Here is a 16,590-nt window from a genome sequence, read left to right as displayed (position 1 = left end):
CCTAGGCGTCAGCCCGACCAAGATCTCGGCCAGAGGCGACAGCGGTTGATGGGCCGGCGGCCTTGCCTGCGCTTGGGGCATTGTTCCAGGAGAGGTAGGTATGGTCGCCAAGTTTCCTGCAGGATTGTCAGCATTCTCCTTTGTTTTCCCACTCTTCTTCCTCTCTGTTCTCGTGGTTTTGGTTTTGGGTTGGGAGAAATCACAACTACGGGATGAGAGACATACCTTGGCTTGATGAGATGCGTAATGGTAAAGATGGTACCGAGAAGAATACACATGCCACCGACAACGACGTAGGCGATGCCTAGGAAAGGATTTCGACCTCCCATAACAGTACGGGTAGAAATGACCATCGACTTGGTGCCCTTGTAAGCTCGTGTGGGGAATTCTATAAGACAGAGAGTGTAATGTTAATTTCACGTTCGCTTCTTACCCCATCACGAAGGTGGAGGTACGAGAGGTGTAAATCACCACATACCATCGTTGATGACAACCCTGTAGGTACCCTGGGCCAGAGCGGTGGTATCATTGCGCTGGTAGAGCTTGCTGAAAGCGGGGAGACCAGCAGTCCTCATCCACACCATGAAACCCTCCCATTCAGCCAGGTTGGGCGGGGGGAGTTCCTCGGTGTAGTTAGGATATAGACGGCGCCAGTTAGGAGGGGGCGAGACTTCGTTGGGCTTGTACTTGGTCTGGCCATAGAGCTCCTTATCGGAATCCCAAGCGATACCAGTGTTGTTAGCCATTTCGTAGCGGATGGGCTCGGAACCGCCGAGAAGTTCGGGAGAATCGAAGGTGTCGTTGAAGATGGAGTTGGCAATGAGTCCACAGGGGTAGTAGGGTAAGCCGGTCACGTTGTCGCTTCGCAGGGGATCGCAGCTAGACCCGTCAATCTCGCCCTTGCCGACCGCATCGCCCTTGAGCTGCTTCTGGTTGAACGAGGCGACGTATCGACGGTGGTTCTGGTGGAAATCGGTAAGACGGTAGAAGAAGAGGACGGGCGGGCCCATGTCTTCGGGGATGGAGAATTGGAGGATGCACTGGGTGACGTTGACAGGCAGACCGCGTCCGTAGTCGACGGTGACGTTCTCAATCTTGGACCACATGGCGTTGGCGTTGGCGTTCTGGGCCTTGAAGGCAGTCGTTATCAGATCGGTTGGCATCGCAGATCCTGGGTCTGTGATGCTGGTGACTGCAGGAGCGTCATCGCGGCAGTTTGTGTAGTCAATCTGGATCTCTTGGACCTATATATGGATCGATTACATGTTAGGATATGTCGGAACGACAGGGAATAAAGAAACCCGAGGTTTCGGGTATTTCACCATACCTGCGCGCTGGCGTAGAGAAGCAGGCCGCCGATGGGAGCGAATATTATGCCGATTGTAAAGAAGAGAGGAAGGACGGTCTTGGGCGTGAGGATGGGTCTGGGGTCGCGATGTCAGTGAATTTGAGTTCTTCCACCGGGTGCATCGGGCCGTATGTTCAGCAAAAACAAGAGAAGTATCGACTTACTGCCATGCCTTCAATCGCTGCTGTCGAAAGGCGGTATCTAATAGTAGGAAGATGCATCGTCAGCCTCTCCTTCGACTCTTTCAAATAATTTCCGCCAGCAAGGCATTCTTGGAGCGATGCTGGGCTGCTCGATGCTGAAGCCAATCCATTCCACGGCAGCATAGATTCGGAAAACTGAATCTGCTGTAATGGCCGCATGGTTAAACTCGGAAAGACTCACTCGCCGGTCTCCTGCTCTTCTTCTTCTCGGGCTGCTTGCCAGCGAGGTCTTCGCTGATCGAGTCGGCTGGGCCGGCCCCTGGTGGTGTTTCGGACATTCTGGAATCGGAAGTCGTCAGAGATCGGGGCCGTTTCGATAGAGTGATGGATTCCGACGTCGACGACGGGATGCTGTCGGGGATATTTAAGGCTCTCGAAGAAAGGACGGGTTGGGGAGGAGTGTGTGTTTTGAGGATGGTGGTGATGCGAACACGAGGATTGAATGCGATGCACTTCGTAATGGTGGCGGTTCAGGTGCAGGTGAAGGTACAAAGTACTTTGCATTCATGCCACAGCCACATTCTGAGGAGGAAGTACGAAGTACTAAGGACAAAGTTTAACAGCACAGTGCAGTGCCTCCCTCAGCCTTCAAAGTTCAGGGGGTGTCCTAAATTGGTAGTGGACGAATGAAGCCGCGTCACAGCGCCCACGCCCACTCACAAAGTACAGCCCAGGTATTGTAAACAGTAAATTGCACCACAGCTAACGAAGTCATCCAGGTATAGGTACCTCCAGAGAGGACCTTGATTACTTTGTCAAGATCAATCACACTCCTTGATCATCTTGGACAGAGCAGCAGTCCGATCTCTATTGTAGTCTTTCTGAAGCTAACTAAGCCACTGTCAATCAATTTCGTCTTCTCAATCCGAGGAGCATCTACAGACCCGCATCCAAGCATCGACGTTCTCGAGGGCGGATGTTCCTAGGGCATTGTCTTCCCAAGCAACCCTTCGATACTTAGGATAAAACCCGACATATTTCAAGCCTGATAAATTCCCCCAAGCCTACATGGATATATCAGGTCGAAAGAAAATGGTGGTTTCGTGATTCTGGAAACGGATCCTTGGGGTCCTAAATTGATGTTTACCGTTTGTACTTCGTATGTGAAGACGTATTTACAGAGATATCCTGCCCAGAGTCGCAACGCATCGACTGATATGTACTTGATATCTCCTATCATTAGAGCTTCGACTTCTGGGATTCCATCTTGGCTTGGTCTCGCAAGATCTTTCTAAGAATCTTGCCAGACTACAATCGGTTATCAGTTAGCCGTGCCCACAGTAGTAACGGTCTCAGCCCTCAAGGAAGCATTGTTACTTACCGGGTTCTTCGGAATCATATCAACAAAGACAACACCACCCGTGAGCCGCTTGTATCCCGCAACACGGCTCTCAACCCAAGCCGCAATCTCTTTTCCAGAAGGATTCGTCCCTTCCCTCCTGACGATATACGCCCTTGGCCTCTCCTCGCCATCGATGTCGACGCCTATCACAGCCACGTCGGCAACATCAGGGCGCTCGAGCAATAAGGCCTCGAGCTCGGCAGGCGCAACTTGTCGTCCCTTGACCTTGATCAGCTCCTTCAAGCGATCCACAACGTGGAAGAGTGTTCCAGCCTTGTACGACTCGACGTAGGCGACATCACCCGTCTTGAGCCACCTCGTGCCGTCGGCATCAACGGACGTAGAGTCACTGGTCGCCTTGGGGTTATTCCAGTATCCGCGCATCAGCGTAGGTCCCGTCACCCAGAGCTCGCCGCGGGTCTCGGGCGTGGTAATCTCCGTCTTCCCGTCGAGGCTCATCAACTTGGCCCGGCAGTTGGGCATCAATTCGCCGACGGCACCTGTGGTGCCCATGTTGTCCGAGCCCGCCCAAGCTAGACAGGTGCAGGTTACTTCCGTCATGCCCCATCCCTGGCGTACGTAGACATTTTCGCGAAGGAGGGTCTGCGTCTCCTGGGCAATTTCCAGGGCCAGTGGCGCAGCACCGCTCGCAACTACTTCCAGGCTACTCAGATCGGCCTTTCGTGTGAGGGGATGCTTCGCGAGAAGGACGAGGATAGGGGGCACGGCAAGGAGGTGATTCACTCTATACTTTGCAAGGTGCGAGAGCATCTTCGCGAAGTCGAATGACGGCATGATGTATACCGGGATACCTTGCCTAGCCAGGTTGGCAACAAAGTACGTTTGTCCATATGCATGATACAGCGGCAAGAAACAAAGGCCGACAGAACGCTTAATAAACGCCTCATAATCTTCCCTCTGCTGAGAAAGTGTGATGACGCCGGTGCCGTTAGCAACATAGCTGTGATGGGAAATCTCGACGCCCTTCGGTAGACCGGTGGTTCCCGAGCTATAGTTGAGACAGCAGGTGGTGTTGCGAGGATCCGCGGGCTCGACCCAGTCGAAAGCTTCCGCCTGTGGCCTTGGCGCAAGGAGCTCAGTCCAGTGTCTCGCTCCCAGGCTTGGTGGAATCTCTACCGAAGAAGAACCAGGCACGGTGGTGTCGAAAGCGAACACGTTCCGCGTCGGTATGTTCACCTCCCGCGCGGCCTCAATCGCCGTCGGCAGACTATTCGCCGCGGCGAGCACGAAGGAGGCGCCGCTGTCCCGGAGCTGATGGGCCAACTCCCTCGGCTTGAAGCCAGGGTTCGCACCAGTCACGATGCCTCCAGCCATAAGGACACCGAGGAAGACAACGGGGAAGTATACATTGTTGCCCGAAAAGATCAAGACCCGGTCGCCTACCTGCAAGCCGGCCGCCTGCAGCCCAACGGCGATCTGCTTCGACACGAGCCGGTAATCCGAAAAGGTCAGGTACTTGGCCTCGGGATTGTCGGCATCCATAAAGGCTTTGTGATTCGACAGCGGCTCAAACGATGAGCCGAAAATCCATTTTTGGATTGAGCACTCGGGGACGGGCACTGCCCAGCGCGAGTGGATAGGCATTGTGAAGGTGGAATATCGATACAAACTGTAAGGGCGACTGCTGTTGAGATTGGACCTGACCTAACTCCGAATGATGTTGAGTCTCTTCAGACTTCTTGTCTTTGATGCGGAATTTTATATTGGGTTATGACAGCGCAGTCCAGCAACTTGTGACAAGCGAAAGACCTATCTGGCTGGCCTATTTCTACTTCTTTTTTGCTCACCCAGAACGAGGCGGCCTCGTAAGCCGTCCCGGGTCTCTCACTGCTTGGAGCGCTTGGCGGTGGGAATGCGTCTTGAGATTTGGATGTGGCCGCTGGCGCTAGATCTGGCGCTGCTTCTTGTGTAGCTCGGTCGACTAATCTTTAGGATCCGAGGTGAGCGCTGGTTGAGGAAAGAATGCGCCTATTATAATAATGGGACACGTCCTGCAAAGAAGTCGGGGTTGTGGTGAGGACAGCGGCGTCCCAACGCCTTTGACGAAGAGCTGAAGTCCAGCCGTGTTGGAGACGCAATAAGCGAAAAAGGAGATGGACGGATAACTCGCTCGATTGGCCAATCGACAAGAAAACTGCTGCAGCAATTGCGTATCTCCAACTTGCGATCAACGTGTGACGAGGACGAAATGCGTCAGCTCAGATTGAGAATAAGCTGGACCCTGACCTCTTATAGGCAGTGGGAGGAACAGGAATAGAAGATATTAATATTAAGTTGGCCCGAAGTTCCAATGCTCTCGTCAACTCCTTCGTCCGCAGCTCACGTATCGACGCACCATACCAGGGTACTGAGGGGTAAGTTAATCCCCCCGGTCGAGATCGGATAGCTTCAACGGAAACAGACCAGTAGCCTGCTTGTCATCAGCCACTCTGAGCTTGAGGTGCATAGCCGGCGCGGCGGGTGCGGAGCGTGGAGGTGGTGATGCTACGGTAGCCCACGACTAGTTGATCCGGTGGTCTGTAAAGCGCCCTAGCGTACCCCAGACTACGAAACTCCGAAGCGGGGAATCTGGGGCACCGAAAACCTGCCTCGGTTCAAGATCGAGGTGTACATGAAACTACATACTTCGAAGCTTTGTGGTGTACGAAAGGGATCCTCAGGCTCCGTTCTAACCTGTACTTCATAGCGTGGTGTGTGATGGGGCAGTCCGGTGAGTTCAGTGTTGCATCTGGGTATTAATCTTATTGGAAATTATTACAAGAATGGACTACATCGATCTTGCTTCTATCTCTAGAAACGTCATTCCAACAGACGACTAGCTATTCAATTCACCGGTGTAGGATCTGCTCATGGAATGTTCGAACTATGAACCATCACGGTATAATAGAGGCAATAACACGGCCTCCCGTGGGTTCCGAAGTACAAAGTAATCAAGTGGTTTGAAGATTTCTAGACTTCAAGTCTTTAGCGATTTGACAGCTCCGAAGCTCCGTTTCCGTCTGTTCGCACCTGTTCCAGAGAGCCAGACACGGGCGGTTTAACAACAGCTGGCAACACTTGACAAATAGCGTCAGGCGATGAAAGAATATTCGGGACATCATCGCCTGTCAAGCAATCCAGCGGGAGAATCGAGTGAGTCCTTAGTTGCGATCCCGACCTGCGGCATGCGAAATGTCCGTAACAGGATCCCCTCGTCGCTAATCCTCTAATACAATCTCTGCCTCTGCGGCCCTATACCCGCCTACCCGGAGCCATGGCGGCGCGACAGTTACACACCGTCCGAGTCCTCCGCGGCAGCACGACCTGTCAAGCTTCGTTTCCATCTCTCGGAGCTCTCCCAGCGCTCCGAACCCGACAACTGCAAATATGCCCTCAAGGCCGATGCACACCGATACATGACGGTCTCCGGCTCCAGGCCTTCGTACGATACCAATCGACCGAACAAGGCCCCGGGAAATCGCGGCCGATCTTTAGACAGCCCCCTCCCCCATCAATCGGCGCCATCCTTCGCAAGGCGTTCGACTTCTCTGGCCTGTTCTCCATGTTTAACAAGGGCGGCTTTCGGAACGCGGCTCGCCAAAACCCCGGCGAACTCATATTGGCCATTCTAACGTATGTTGACGTCTGGGGAATATCTTCTCCGACAGGCTAATGTTCCACAATCCATGAAAATTCGCGAAGCACTAACAAACAGCCTTGATATATAGACTCGGTGGAGTATCAGGTATCGTCCTCTACACGGTATACCTCTACTTCAACTACTTCAACGCGCCGCAGTTCACAAAGTTCCCCGACCCCATCGCAAAGTCGCTCCGCCGCGCCCTCTACTACACCAACATCAAGCCCGATCCCAAGCTAGCGCAAAAGTACTACAAGCGCGCCCTCGAGCAGTGCAATGAGCTTCGACTCGACCCCTTCTCGGACGATGTTCTCGGCATCAGGATACAAACCGCAGCGTGGCTGGAAGGCATTGGGAATTATAGCGGCGCCATCATGGTTCTGGGCGGCATCGTCCAGGACTGTCTGCGATGGGTGGATTGGATGGAGAAGGGCGTGGCGGATGGCTCTCTTCCCAAGTCTGGCAAGGTCCCTATTCCTAAGCCACCTGCCGAGGATCAACAGAGCACTCCCCCTACCGGAGATGCTCCTACCGAAGAAGCTGAGGTCGAATACCTCCCCGAGAATTTGTGGAGGAAACGAAATAGGCTCCTCGCAAAGTGTGTCGGAACCAGTGTGAAGCTGGGCGAGCTGAACGCCGATGAGCACGTTCTGCAGTCGGAGGAGTCTCAGTCCCGTCTCACCTGGGCTGTGGAGACTGCTCTTAGGGAGTTCAAGAGGCGACATGACGAGGGAGAGAAGGAGGATGAAGGTCCCTGGATGAGCCCAACCGAGATTGGTGGTGCTCTCGAATGTGAGCAGATACTCTCCGGCCCCCTTCTCACGTCTCTTCTCAGTTGGTTCCATGCTAACTACGTCTTAAACAGCTCTCGCCCGGAATTACGAGAAGAAATCTCAGTTCCAGCTGGCTATCCCGTTGCTCTTCCATGCCCTCCGATTATGCGAGGATCCATGTCATAGACCCGTTCTCAGTACGTCTACCTCAACGCCCTTGAATACGTTCCCCCTCCCTCTATCAACTCGAAACTGACAAGAGAACCCTTCCTACACAGTGAACAACTTATCCGCAGCCTTCGCCCAACATACACCTTTCCTTCCCCTCATCGTCCCCGCACCTCCCACAGACTCGTCGCAAGCCGACCCATCATCACAACAGCCGCCCAGTAGAGAATACCTCCTCCAATCCGCCCTCAACTGGGCCACCAACGCCTACACCCACGCCGTAGACGTCAAGGGTGACGCCCGGACCAGCGAGTGCGACGAGGCGTGCGCCGTCGCCCTGTGCAACCTCGGTGACATCTTTGCTATGTCGGGGAAGCCCGCCGAGGCGCGCCGCAACTACGAGCAGTGCATTAGGATGAGCAAGGAATTGGAATTCCCTGAAGGAGTTAAACAGGCGCAGGCCGGATTGGATCGTCTGGGTAAGACGTCCTGAGGCTGAGCGACGCCCATTGATTTGGGATTTTCCTTTTGATCCCACGCAATGGAATGATATTACTTGGTTTATGCCGATGAGGACTTGAACGCCACTGAGCCCCCCGGTCCCCCCAGTTGGTTCGGGCACGGAGTATTCGTTTAATCTCCGAACCGGAGGCGGATTTTCAAAGGATCGGCCTGTTGGATCTGGAGACGTGTAGGAGGATCATATAGATCACAATTGTACAATTACAATAACTCAAGGCCACTTTTTCCCGTTTACTTTCGTTGTTAGGTCCCAGCGCCGCAGTGGAACCTTGGGCCCTGGTGTTTTTTCGTTTCTTTTTTGGTCAAACCGACACTGACCCTAGAATCTCGGTGGGATCTCGACTCCCGGACTTTTCATCCCACTCGGCTTATGCAGGCATCTTCTAGAAGCATTTGTAGAAGGATTCGTCATGTGTTAGAAAGACCTGCAGATGGAAAAGGAACCGCGACATTGGCGAACATCACCCGCTTGGGGCTTACGCGAACCCAGATTTCATGGTTGCAGTCCTGCATTGCGCCCCCTTCTGTCCTCCCACAAATCGGCCTGACCGAGTCCGAACCACTCGGAATGCGTGGATCTCACTGAGGTTGTGAAGGAGAGGGGATGAAGCCCAACAGGTAGGGGAGTCGTTCTCATTCCCCCCCAACACATCGCAGTCCACCCCGTGCCTGTTTTCTTGCATCAGCCTCCCCCAGATGCCGTGCCAAGTTTTCTAGACAGGTGAGATCAGTCAGCTAAGGAAGTGAAGCATCGCAAATAGCAGTGTACTGTAATCTACCCCGGAGGTTCTTTTCCCCGGTCTGATATGTCCGATACCGTATTCACCGGAAAGGGTTCGTTGCTCTCGTCCGATAGTTCAGCCTTGCTGCTGCCCTCTCATGGCCCGCCACCGTACCTGTCAGATTTCCCGTGTGACATACATCTCTCAACCAGAAAGAAGGGGGGGAGGCCGTATCAGTCAGAGCGGCAGTTTACCCCAGGGATGAGCCGAGAGGGGAGCAAAGAAGGCACTCCTCCCAGAGGGCGGCAGCTCAGGCAGGACAACGTGCCAGTTGACATCCCTACTAACCCAAGACCACGATACACCTCACCTTCGGGAAACCACATATCTCACGATCCGGCAGATCCATACCTAGAGCCCTACCCGTTCCTCTCTTCCGTGCCCACTTCTGATCGTCATGCTGTTCTGGCGCAGGCCATTCAGGGTAGCAACAAAAAAGACGTATGGAAGCATCCCAGAAGCTTCGACACATCTGGTGTCATGAGACGCATGAATTAGTCGATGCTGACAACTCATTCAGCTGCGTTGTTGAGTTGAGAAAAAGAGCAGTCTGTCCGCAAGAGGTGTGTCTCTCGACTTCGGTCCTTCAAGGTCGCAATCCACCCCCTTCCATCCCGCTTCTTCGAGAAGAAAGGATGAAAGGGAATATTGGAAATCCTGACGAAGAGAAACGAGCCAAGCGAGGCTTGGGTAACAGTGGAATAAGCTGCGAGTTCGACAAAGCTCGCATCTTTCTTGGGTTACTTCCGGTTCGTCCGCCCGCCAGATCACATTCGCCGGTCGGTTTCCCCCCTTTCCGTTTCCTTTTCCTTTCTCTATGTCGGTCTAAGATGACCGCCCCCGGATTCTTAGGAGGAAGGGGCGGAAAGGAAGAATCAGTTGAGAGGTGCTGACTCCGCTTCGTGCCTGATCTACACTTTTTGTTACCTGTTTTAGACCACACATCCACGAGATCGAGAATAGATCAAAATGGAGATAGGAAAAAAAGAATGAAAACAAGGTGATGACGAGGGCGGGTGGGTACGCATGCGGCAGAGAAGCGCTCAGGTTCGGACTGCGTATTCGAAAATAGCTTTTGTGAGCTATCGCCGAACCGGCACATGGCGGCGCATCGGGGACAAGGGTTCAGTGTCTGTTCTTCGTGGATATGGAGACACAAAAATCAATAGATTCAACGCACACAGACACACCACGCGTCGAGGATATGCAAGCTCTTAGCATGCCCCGCCCCGCCTCTGTGTGCTCTCGTCTTGCGGGATCCAAGTTCTTCCCCCCCTCTTGAAGTTGTCTGTGTCTTCTTCCCGCTTTCATCTCCAAAGAAGAGCGGTCGAGTTTGCGCGCAAACTGAAGACGGGCAACTTGAACTACTTCGTGGGAGCAAGGGGCAATGGCGCGGGGCGGTCTTTCGCTCGCCCCCAATCCAACCTTGAATGTGTCATTCCCTGGACTCTCCTCCAATCCATAGGGTCTGTGCCGTCCCTGATTTGACTTTTTGTCTTGGGGCCAGTGATAGTCAAGCAAGCAGGCAGGTCATTGGCAACCTGGCGTGCGTCTTCGGTTCCTTCTGCCGAAATACAAACGCTATTGGGGGAGGGTTATGAGGTGCCCTCACTAGCTGTCGATATCTTGCCGCACCCCATCGGTGAGTTGTCGATTGGGACAGGATCGCGAGCCGAGATCGAAAACAGCCAAGAATGACAAAGCGAGCCCCCATCGTTTATACGAAGTACATGATAGCTCAGCTTGGATAGGAAATACTTAATACTTCGTAAATGAAGAAAGCCTTCTAATGCAACGCCGATCACTTCCCGTACGATAGACGGTAGTGGCATTTCTGAGAACCCTGGCCAGATTGTTGCCAGGGTGCTTCGACGACAAGTTGGAAATCAATGATGGGTGAAGGAGGGGTAACAAAGCAACAAACCACTTACACGATCCTTGCTGGTAGGGTCGGGGCATATTTTTTTGGGGGGTGTCATCGGAATGTTTTCCACGGGCCTTCTTCTCAATGGGTGTCGTTGCGACTGTCCATAGGGGCAGTGGGCAGCTGCTTCGCAATGGAACCCCGGCAGATTTTGGAGTGCGACGTTATTCCCAATTGCTCAAGCCCGAACCCAACGGTCGGCATATTCCTTGGAGGCGGTGTTAATCAAAAGTTCAGATGACAGATTTATCTCACGATGGATGGCTGGAGAAAAGTCATTTCCGCACCCCCTTTCCCCTTTTTTCTTCTTTGGCTCTCTCAACTTCCTGCCCTCAGTCACAGCCCGTCCCGAGGGATCCGTTGTTGGATTATTCTCGTAACGCAAAAAAAACAAACCCTTCAGTTTTGACAGGAGGTGCTGTCGACAGAGCATCATCAACGCCATGTCGGTTCGGTGTGAGTCTACTTCGTCGAGACAGGAGCGGGTCATCCATCCATCCACACCACGGACAGACCAAGGGGTCCTCAGCAGCCACTCTGGAGCCCAGCTGACAAGGCGAGCCAGGCCAAGCCCACCTCCCTGAGAGTGCTACACCCTACCTGCAGCGGTGTCCTATGACGTCGAATGTCCGGACTTTTCTGGAGTCCTTTGAATAAGCCGGTGCCTAGAATGGTGGATACATTCTGCACCAGAATGGGTCTCAGCGGTAACGACCAAAGATCAAGGTGGCCGAGCGCATGGTGGCGTTCTTCGGGGCGGAACTAGTTAGGAGGGTGATAGCGCTCCAGCTCGTCCTTGTAGTGGGGTTCGACCCAGGAAAAGGAAGAGGGAACTCTAGGATTCACGTAAGAATATACGAAGTAATACAGAACCAAGGTGCCTACTTCGTAGATAGTAATACCTCCGAGCTACGACCGGGGTACTGCCTAGGAAGGGGTCTAGGTTGCAAACCGGTTCAGCCAGCCAGCTTTGATCCATTTCTAAATCCACAGTAGAGGAGCGGTTACCGGAAGGACATGGGACTAGATATGAAAGACTACAGGACGGAAATAGGACTAGAAAGGAAATAGTCCCCAAAAAAATATAGGCGGCCCGTCTCGAATGGACAGACCACATCATAGAGGAGGTGGCTCCTCTGGACCATCCAATTAGTTACACCCCTCAAGGCAAAGGTAATTAGAGCTTGCTCTCGTCTCGCCAAGCGCACCGAGGGTACGCGCTGCGAGATTCAGCGGAAAGGAGGGAAATCACTATACTTTACCCCAGGCTTCAATTAAACAGCCTTGGGCCACACGGCTAGCCACAGCCTACAGACATTCCGTCGTTCGCTTCCTATCGGGAGTTGAGCGGGAGTGACATCGCCAACGCCGCCCCAGCTCCACTGTTAAATTGAATGTTTGCTTGAGTTGCATCCATTCGCAAAAAATCCTCCGCTTCCACCGGAACCCTCCAGGGCCTGTGGTCGTGGGGGTTGCGCAATTGCCACGCGTTGCAAACGAGGTCCATGGTCGAGCGACAGAGGAGTCGCCTGGCTCATGCCTTTTAAACATCTGAGCAGGGGAAAAGCCTTCTCTAGCGCCCTGCCATAGTCCCCTGGAGAGTAACATTTTCACATTCTTGGAGAAGGATGAGAAAAGCCACCATCATTCGAAACGGTACAACATACACTACTAAAAGTAGTAAACTACGAAATACCTGAAGCAGGGATAGAAGACCGTTGGTCGATGTTACCGTCCCATATTAAAAAGTCGCCGCATAGAATTACTACTTGCAGTACATGTACCTCGGTATATCGGCGCTTCTTGGACATCTCATCGATGTGTGCTAGTCGGACAAAGGGGGTGGGGTATGCCAAAGAAGACTCAAAGAGTAATAGAAGTAATAATTTCTCTCTCGGGACCGTTTTCCTGTTATTTCTTCGCACCCACCCACCAGGTCTAGTCAGGCTCGTCAGCCACTAGACCTGGCATGTCTCGAACTATGACGGAAGTGGTGTCTGGCGGCACGGGGGGTATCTACCTCCACGGCAGGTGGGCAGTTTCATGAAAAGCTTGGTTCTAAAGCAACATGGGATCGAGGCGACGTCAAGGGTATACGCGTTCTGGATTCCACTCGATGGAGTGCCGAGTGCATGTCCTCCGTATTATTTGAAGTCACCGTAGGATTCGAAGAAGCCTATGCTGTGATTGAAACCCAATTCAGGGGAAATTGGTTGCTAGGTTCCACGGGATGGGGCAATATTAGTTACTGGCAAACCCATCTCGGCTGGGTGCAGATATGACCATCTCACCGAATATACTCTCGACCAGTTCTCCAAGTGGCACCCGGGGCGTAATTCTCAAGCCCGCGCGTAAAGTTTGGAGAAAGTCAGTCCTGTACCAGAGGCGACCTGGTCGCCCAAAGTCCCTCGACCTCATTTCCGCTGCTGCAGGAACCCACAACCTTACCCACATCTATTAATGGTAGACAGGAGCTGCGTACAGAAAAATGCCATGGGCGTGCCTGGGTCTCAGACTTGGGATTGATACCGTACTTGTCTAGCATTTTATCTTCTAGCATCGCCAGGTGATAGATGCTATACCATCCCGAGGTCGTAGTCGTGAATGGGTTTCAAAATTATCTGCAGCGGTCGATTGATACTAGCCACACGGCTCAAATGCCACGACCGAGTGGCTTCGGTTAGACTATGAAGTGTCCGTCTCCCCAAGCAAAATCCTCTATGTCGGAGTGGAAACCGGCGGTTTTTTTCTTTCCCGCCCCGATCTTTAAACCCGGCGAATGGTTGCCAACAAAGGAAAACTCCCGATCTACTTCTAGTCTCGGCATTTTCCACTAAGCTCTTGTGATTAGTCTGACCACCCTTGCCCAGGCCAGGGAGCCCCCCTGTCCTAACTTCAATTTTCCTCTCACGCGCGCAGTAATGACTGCCCTCATGCTCCCATGAGGAAGTAAACTATCCTCATGGTGGGTATGCCATACGCCAGTTTCGTGATGCTTGATGCTGCTGGGCTCACGTTGTTACCCCTGCTTATCCCTGCGGAAATTGCTGTGCGGATAACTCCACTTCCCGCCCGACGCCGCCCCTTTTGACTTATTCCGCAATGTGGAGGGTGGTGGGGTTAACGCAACTATGGAGTAGTGTAGTACTGGGAACTGCAGGCGAGGGTGCATCATCACAGCCCGGCATTTTAGGGACTGACCTGGGGTTACATGCACCAAATATTGCAGAAAATGCGCTTCGCACATCGTCTTTGGTTCACTAGTAATGACCAAAGGTTCCCCGCGATGGGCTCAGCAGGAAGTAGGAACGCTGCACCTGCACGCCTTCATCGAACTACAACCCTGCTTCGTACGCTGGGGCGTCTGGTCAATGTCGGCATCAAAGGTACGCCCTGACCATGTGTCAAGCGAAGAGTTCACGCTGAATGTTACGGGGTTTGTGTGCCTTGTGTGGTTCAAGCAGCAACGAAATGGCCACATGCACCATTTCGTTCCCGTACCCTCCCAATTCTCGTCAACATGATAGGCTACCTGGCGGATAAGTCGTATCGTAGTCATCCGGCGCGCTCATGTGGGTGTGGCTCCCCCACCAGCGGAGAGACGTTACGTTCTTGATTCCGGGGAGCGATGATGAGTTGCCGAAGAGTACGAGAATTCCAGCATTCAGATGCCGATGACCTATGGTGCTTGATTTCCCGCAGTCGACTATATTAAGTTTACTTGAGAGCGATCTGCGGTTGGGGGCATCTTATCTCGGCAAGTGCCGAATCCAACAAGACGATGATCGGCTGTAAGCAAGCGCTCAATGCACCCACCGACCGGTCCCTATCGTTGTTATGAATAGACGCGCAAAAATTGATTACCTTGAAACCGCCTACGACCAGGCACTCAATGAGAACCACTATTCGGGTGGAATGCTTAGCACAAGTCAAGGTCTGGTACTCGCTTGATGGTGTGGAGAAAACCAGGTTGTCTGCGGGAGGAATAGAGAGGATCTCGCCCATCTCCAAGCCGAGTACGAAGTACCTGCTACGCCAGGAGGTTCTCCGCGCAAGTCTGCTAGCTCAAGGGCCACTGTTCACTTTCCCGCCCTACAGACAAGGGAGCGTCGCCCGCCTGGCTAAACCCACTTGGATAGTCTCGGTTAGGATGTGATGGGCGAGCGGGTCCCTAAGACGGGAAAGGTGGGGAATAATAGTTTGTATGTATGCGCCATGACCTAAGCGCTAACTGGGACCGAGGATTGCATTAGCTCTCCTGTATCTACTTCGTATGTTGAACTTGGTTGCGACTTTATAGACCGCTCTCGACGCTCTCTGTGCGAGACCTTCGTCCTAACAGCACTGTCACCTTGGGTACCGCGTTGGAGAAACAAGCGGGTCATGTTGCAATCGAAATAGGGTCGCGTAAACGAAGTAGGATCCAAATCGTCCTAGCGGTAGCATTCGGGTTAATAGTATGAATTGTGGTTGGACTTGAATATCAAAACTTGCACTTACATAGTATTCCCGAAAGCAGGAGAAAAACGTGGCAGGTTGGATTTCGGATCTCGGGTCAGGGGTGGCTTCACAGTCAGGGACACTTCACCGTCAGGGACACTGCCCTGCACGTCAAGAGACGGTCGGTATGTCTCTCCTGGTCCAGCCCTCCATGGGATCTGGGAAACCTGTGCTAGCAGGGGGGGTTACGAGATGCAGCATTTTTCTATGTACGCTGTGATCCGGGCGAGCCGTGGTGACGTGTGGTGAATGCAGTAATCTTACTATTTTAGATATCAAAAACCGTTCCTAATGTCGAGATCTTTCATGGATCTGAGCTGGATATGACCAGGGATGGACTAGTGAAAATAGGCCTGGCCAGGCTCTCCCTCTGCAATGGCAGCGGCGATCGCAGTAGTGGCGTGCAGTCCATGGCCTAGATAGACCCACTAGAGAAGACCCCGCCATTAGTCAGGCCAGGATCAGTGAATACACTACGAAGTAAACCAAGAGCTGGAGACCCCAGCTGGTAATCGGTGACGTCGGCTTCCAGTGCTCCTTCCCCCCAAATCCCGCGATCCTGAAGAATGCTGTGAGTGGGCCTCTCCGTACCTTGCAATCGTGCCTGCCTTAAGAGAAATTCCTGTGTACATGCAGAACAATCGTGCATGAAGTGGACTCCAGCGTCCAATTCGACCTCCAGCATCTGTTGATCATATTAGTGCTGGATTTCCTGGAAGAGAAAGCACGAGTAATCAATACCTGGACTTCTCAAGATCAATGCTCCGGTCACTGCGTGACACGAGGTCAATCTCTAATTATAGGGGTGCCTCCCTTTCGAACATGCTAGTTTCAATTGCACACAAGAATATAGACTTCCCACTGTTAAAGATATTTCAGCGAGCGAGGCTGGCGCATGCCTGAGTCAATGTTGGACGGAACGCACCTAGGGGCATGGCGACACGGCAAAGACAGAGCCATCGAACGGCCCGGAGAGCAGACACCTCGACGATATTACGGTTACGCAATCCGCCTGCCAAGTGACCTTCCCACGCCTTTACAATGTCAAAATACGGAGTGATATCCAGTCATTATTTTCGTTCCCCATGAGTCATGGCTTATCTCACCACCTTCTGCTGTCGCAACTTCTCCCCCGAAGAGACACCCCCGGACGCTTGTGGCCGCTCGTGTTGCCCGCCGCGGACGCAAGTACGAAGTCTACGAAGTGCTACTTCGTAAGTCGTCTTGGTGCCCACCCTGGCTCCTCCTGCCGCTTCCTCCACATACATCGTACATACTAGGTATGTTGCCCTCTTCCCACCCCTGCCGTGTTCTGAAAACAAGAAGGAGCGACATCTCAGGGCGGGCAACTGGGGCCAAAGTGTGAGCAGTACTACCTACCCTACCAT

The 16,590-nt window shown here is 53.0% G+C and overlaps 3 protein-coding genes across 3 annotated transcripts; 1 reads left to right on the top strand and 2 right to left on the bottom strand.

The window, feature by feature from the left end:
- Window position 1: 1 nt before the first annotated feature.
- Window positions 2-1,829, bottom strand: SAPIO_CDS10653 (uncharacterized protein; the record flags this gene model as incomplete). Its single annotated transcript, XM_016784207.1, has 6 exons — window positions 2-116; window positions 226-388; window positions 479-1,244; window positions 1,328-1,424; window positions 1,513-1,549; window positions 1,733-1,829. The coding sequence occupies 6 exons, from the start codon at window positions 1,827-1,829 to the stop codon at window positions 2-4; spliced, it is 1,275 nt and encodes a 424-aa protein (XP_016638444.1).
- A 901-nt stretch (window positions 1,830-2,730) lies between these two features.
- On the bottom strand, window positions 2,731-4,498 carry SAPIO_CDS10652 (AMP-binding enzyme; the record flags this gene model as incomplete). The annotated part of the gene is made up of 2 exons (XM_016784206.1): window positions 2,731-2,799; window positions 2,873-4,498. The coding sequence occupies 2 exons, from the start codon at window positions 4,496-4,498 to the stop codon at window positions 2,731-2,733; spliced, it is 1,695 nt and encodes a 564-aa protein (XP_016638443.1).
- A 1,669-nt stretch (window positions 4,499-6,167) lies between these two features.
- SAPIO_CDS10651 (Uncharacterized protein) lies at window positions 6,168-7,967 on the top strand (the record flags this gene model as incomplete). The annotated part of the gene is made up of 4 exons (XM_016784205.1): window positions 6,168-6,526; window positions 6,622-7,325; window positions 7,399-7,503; window positions 7,585-7,967. The coding sequence occupies 4 exons, from the start codon at window positions 6,168-6,170 to the stop codon at window positions 7,965-7,967; spliced, it is 1,551 nt and encodes a 516-aa protein (XP_016638442.1).
- Window positions 7,968-16,590: the final 8,623 nt, after the last annotated feature.

The sequence above is a fragment of the Scedosporium apiospermum genome (assembly GCF_000732125.1).
Source record: "Scedosporium apiospermum strain IHEM 14462 chromosome Unknown SEQ_SAPIO_0176, whole genome shotgun sequence".
NCBI lineage: Eukaryota > Fungi > Ascomycota > Sordariomycetes > Microascales > Microascaceae > Scedosporium > Scedosporium apiospermum.
Note: the sequence above shows the minus strand (reverse complement) of the source record. Positions and strands in the feature narration are given on the sequence as shown.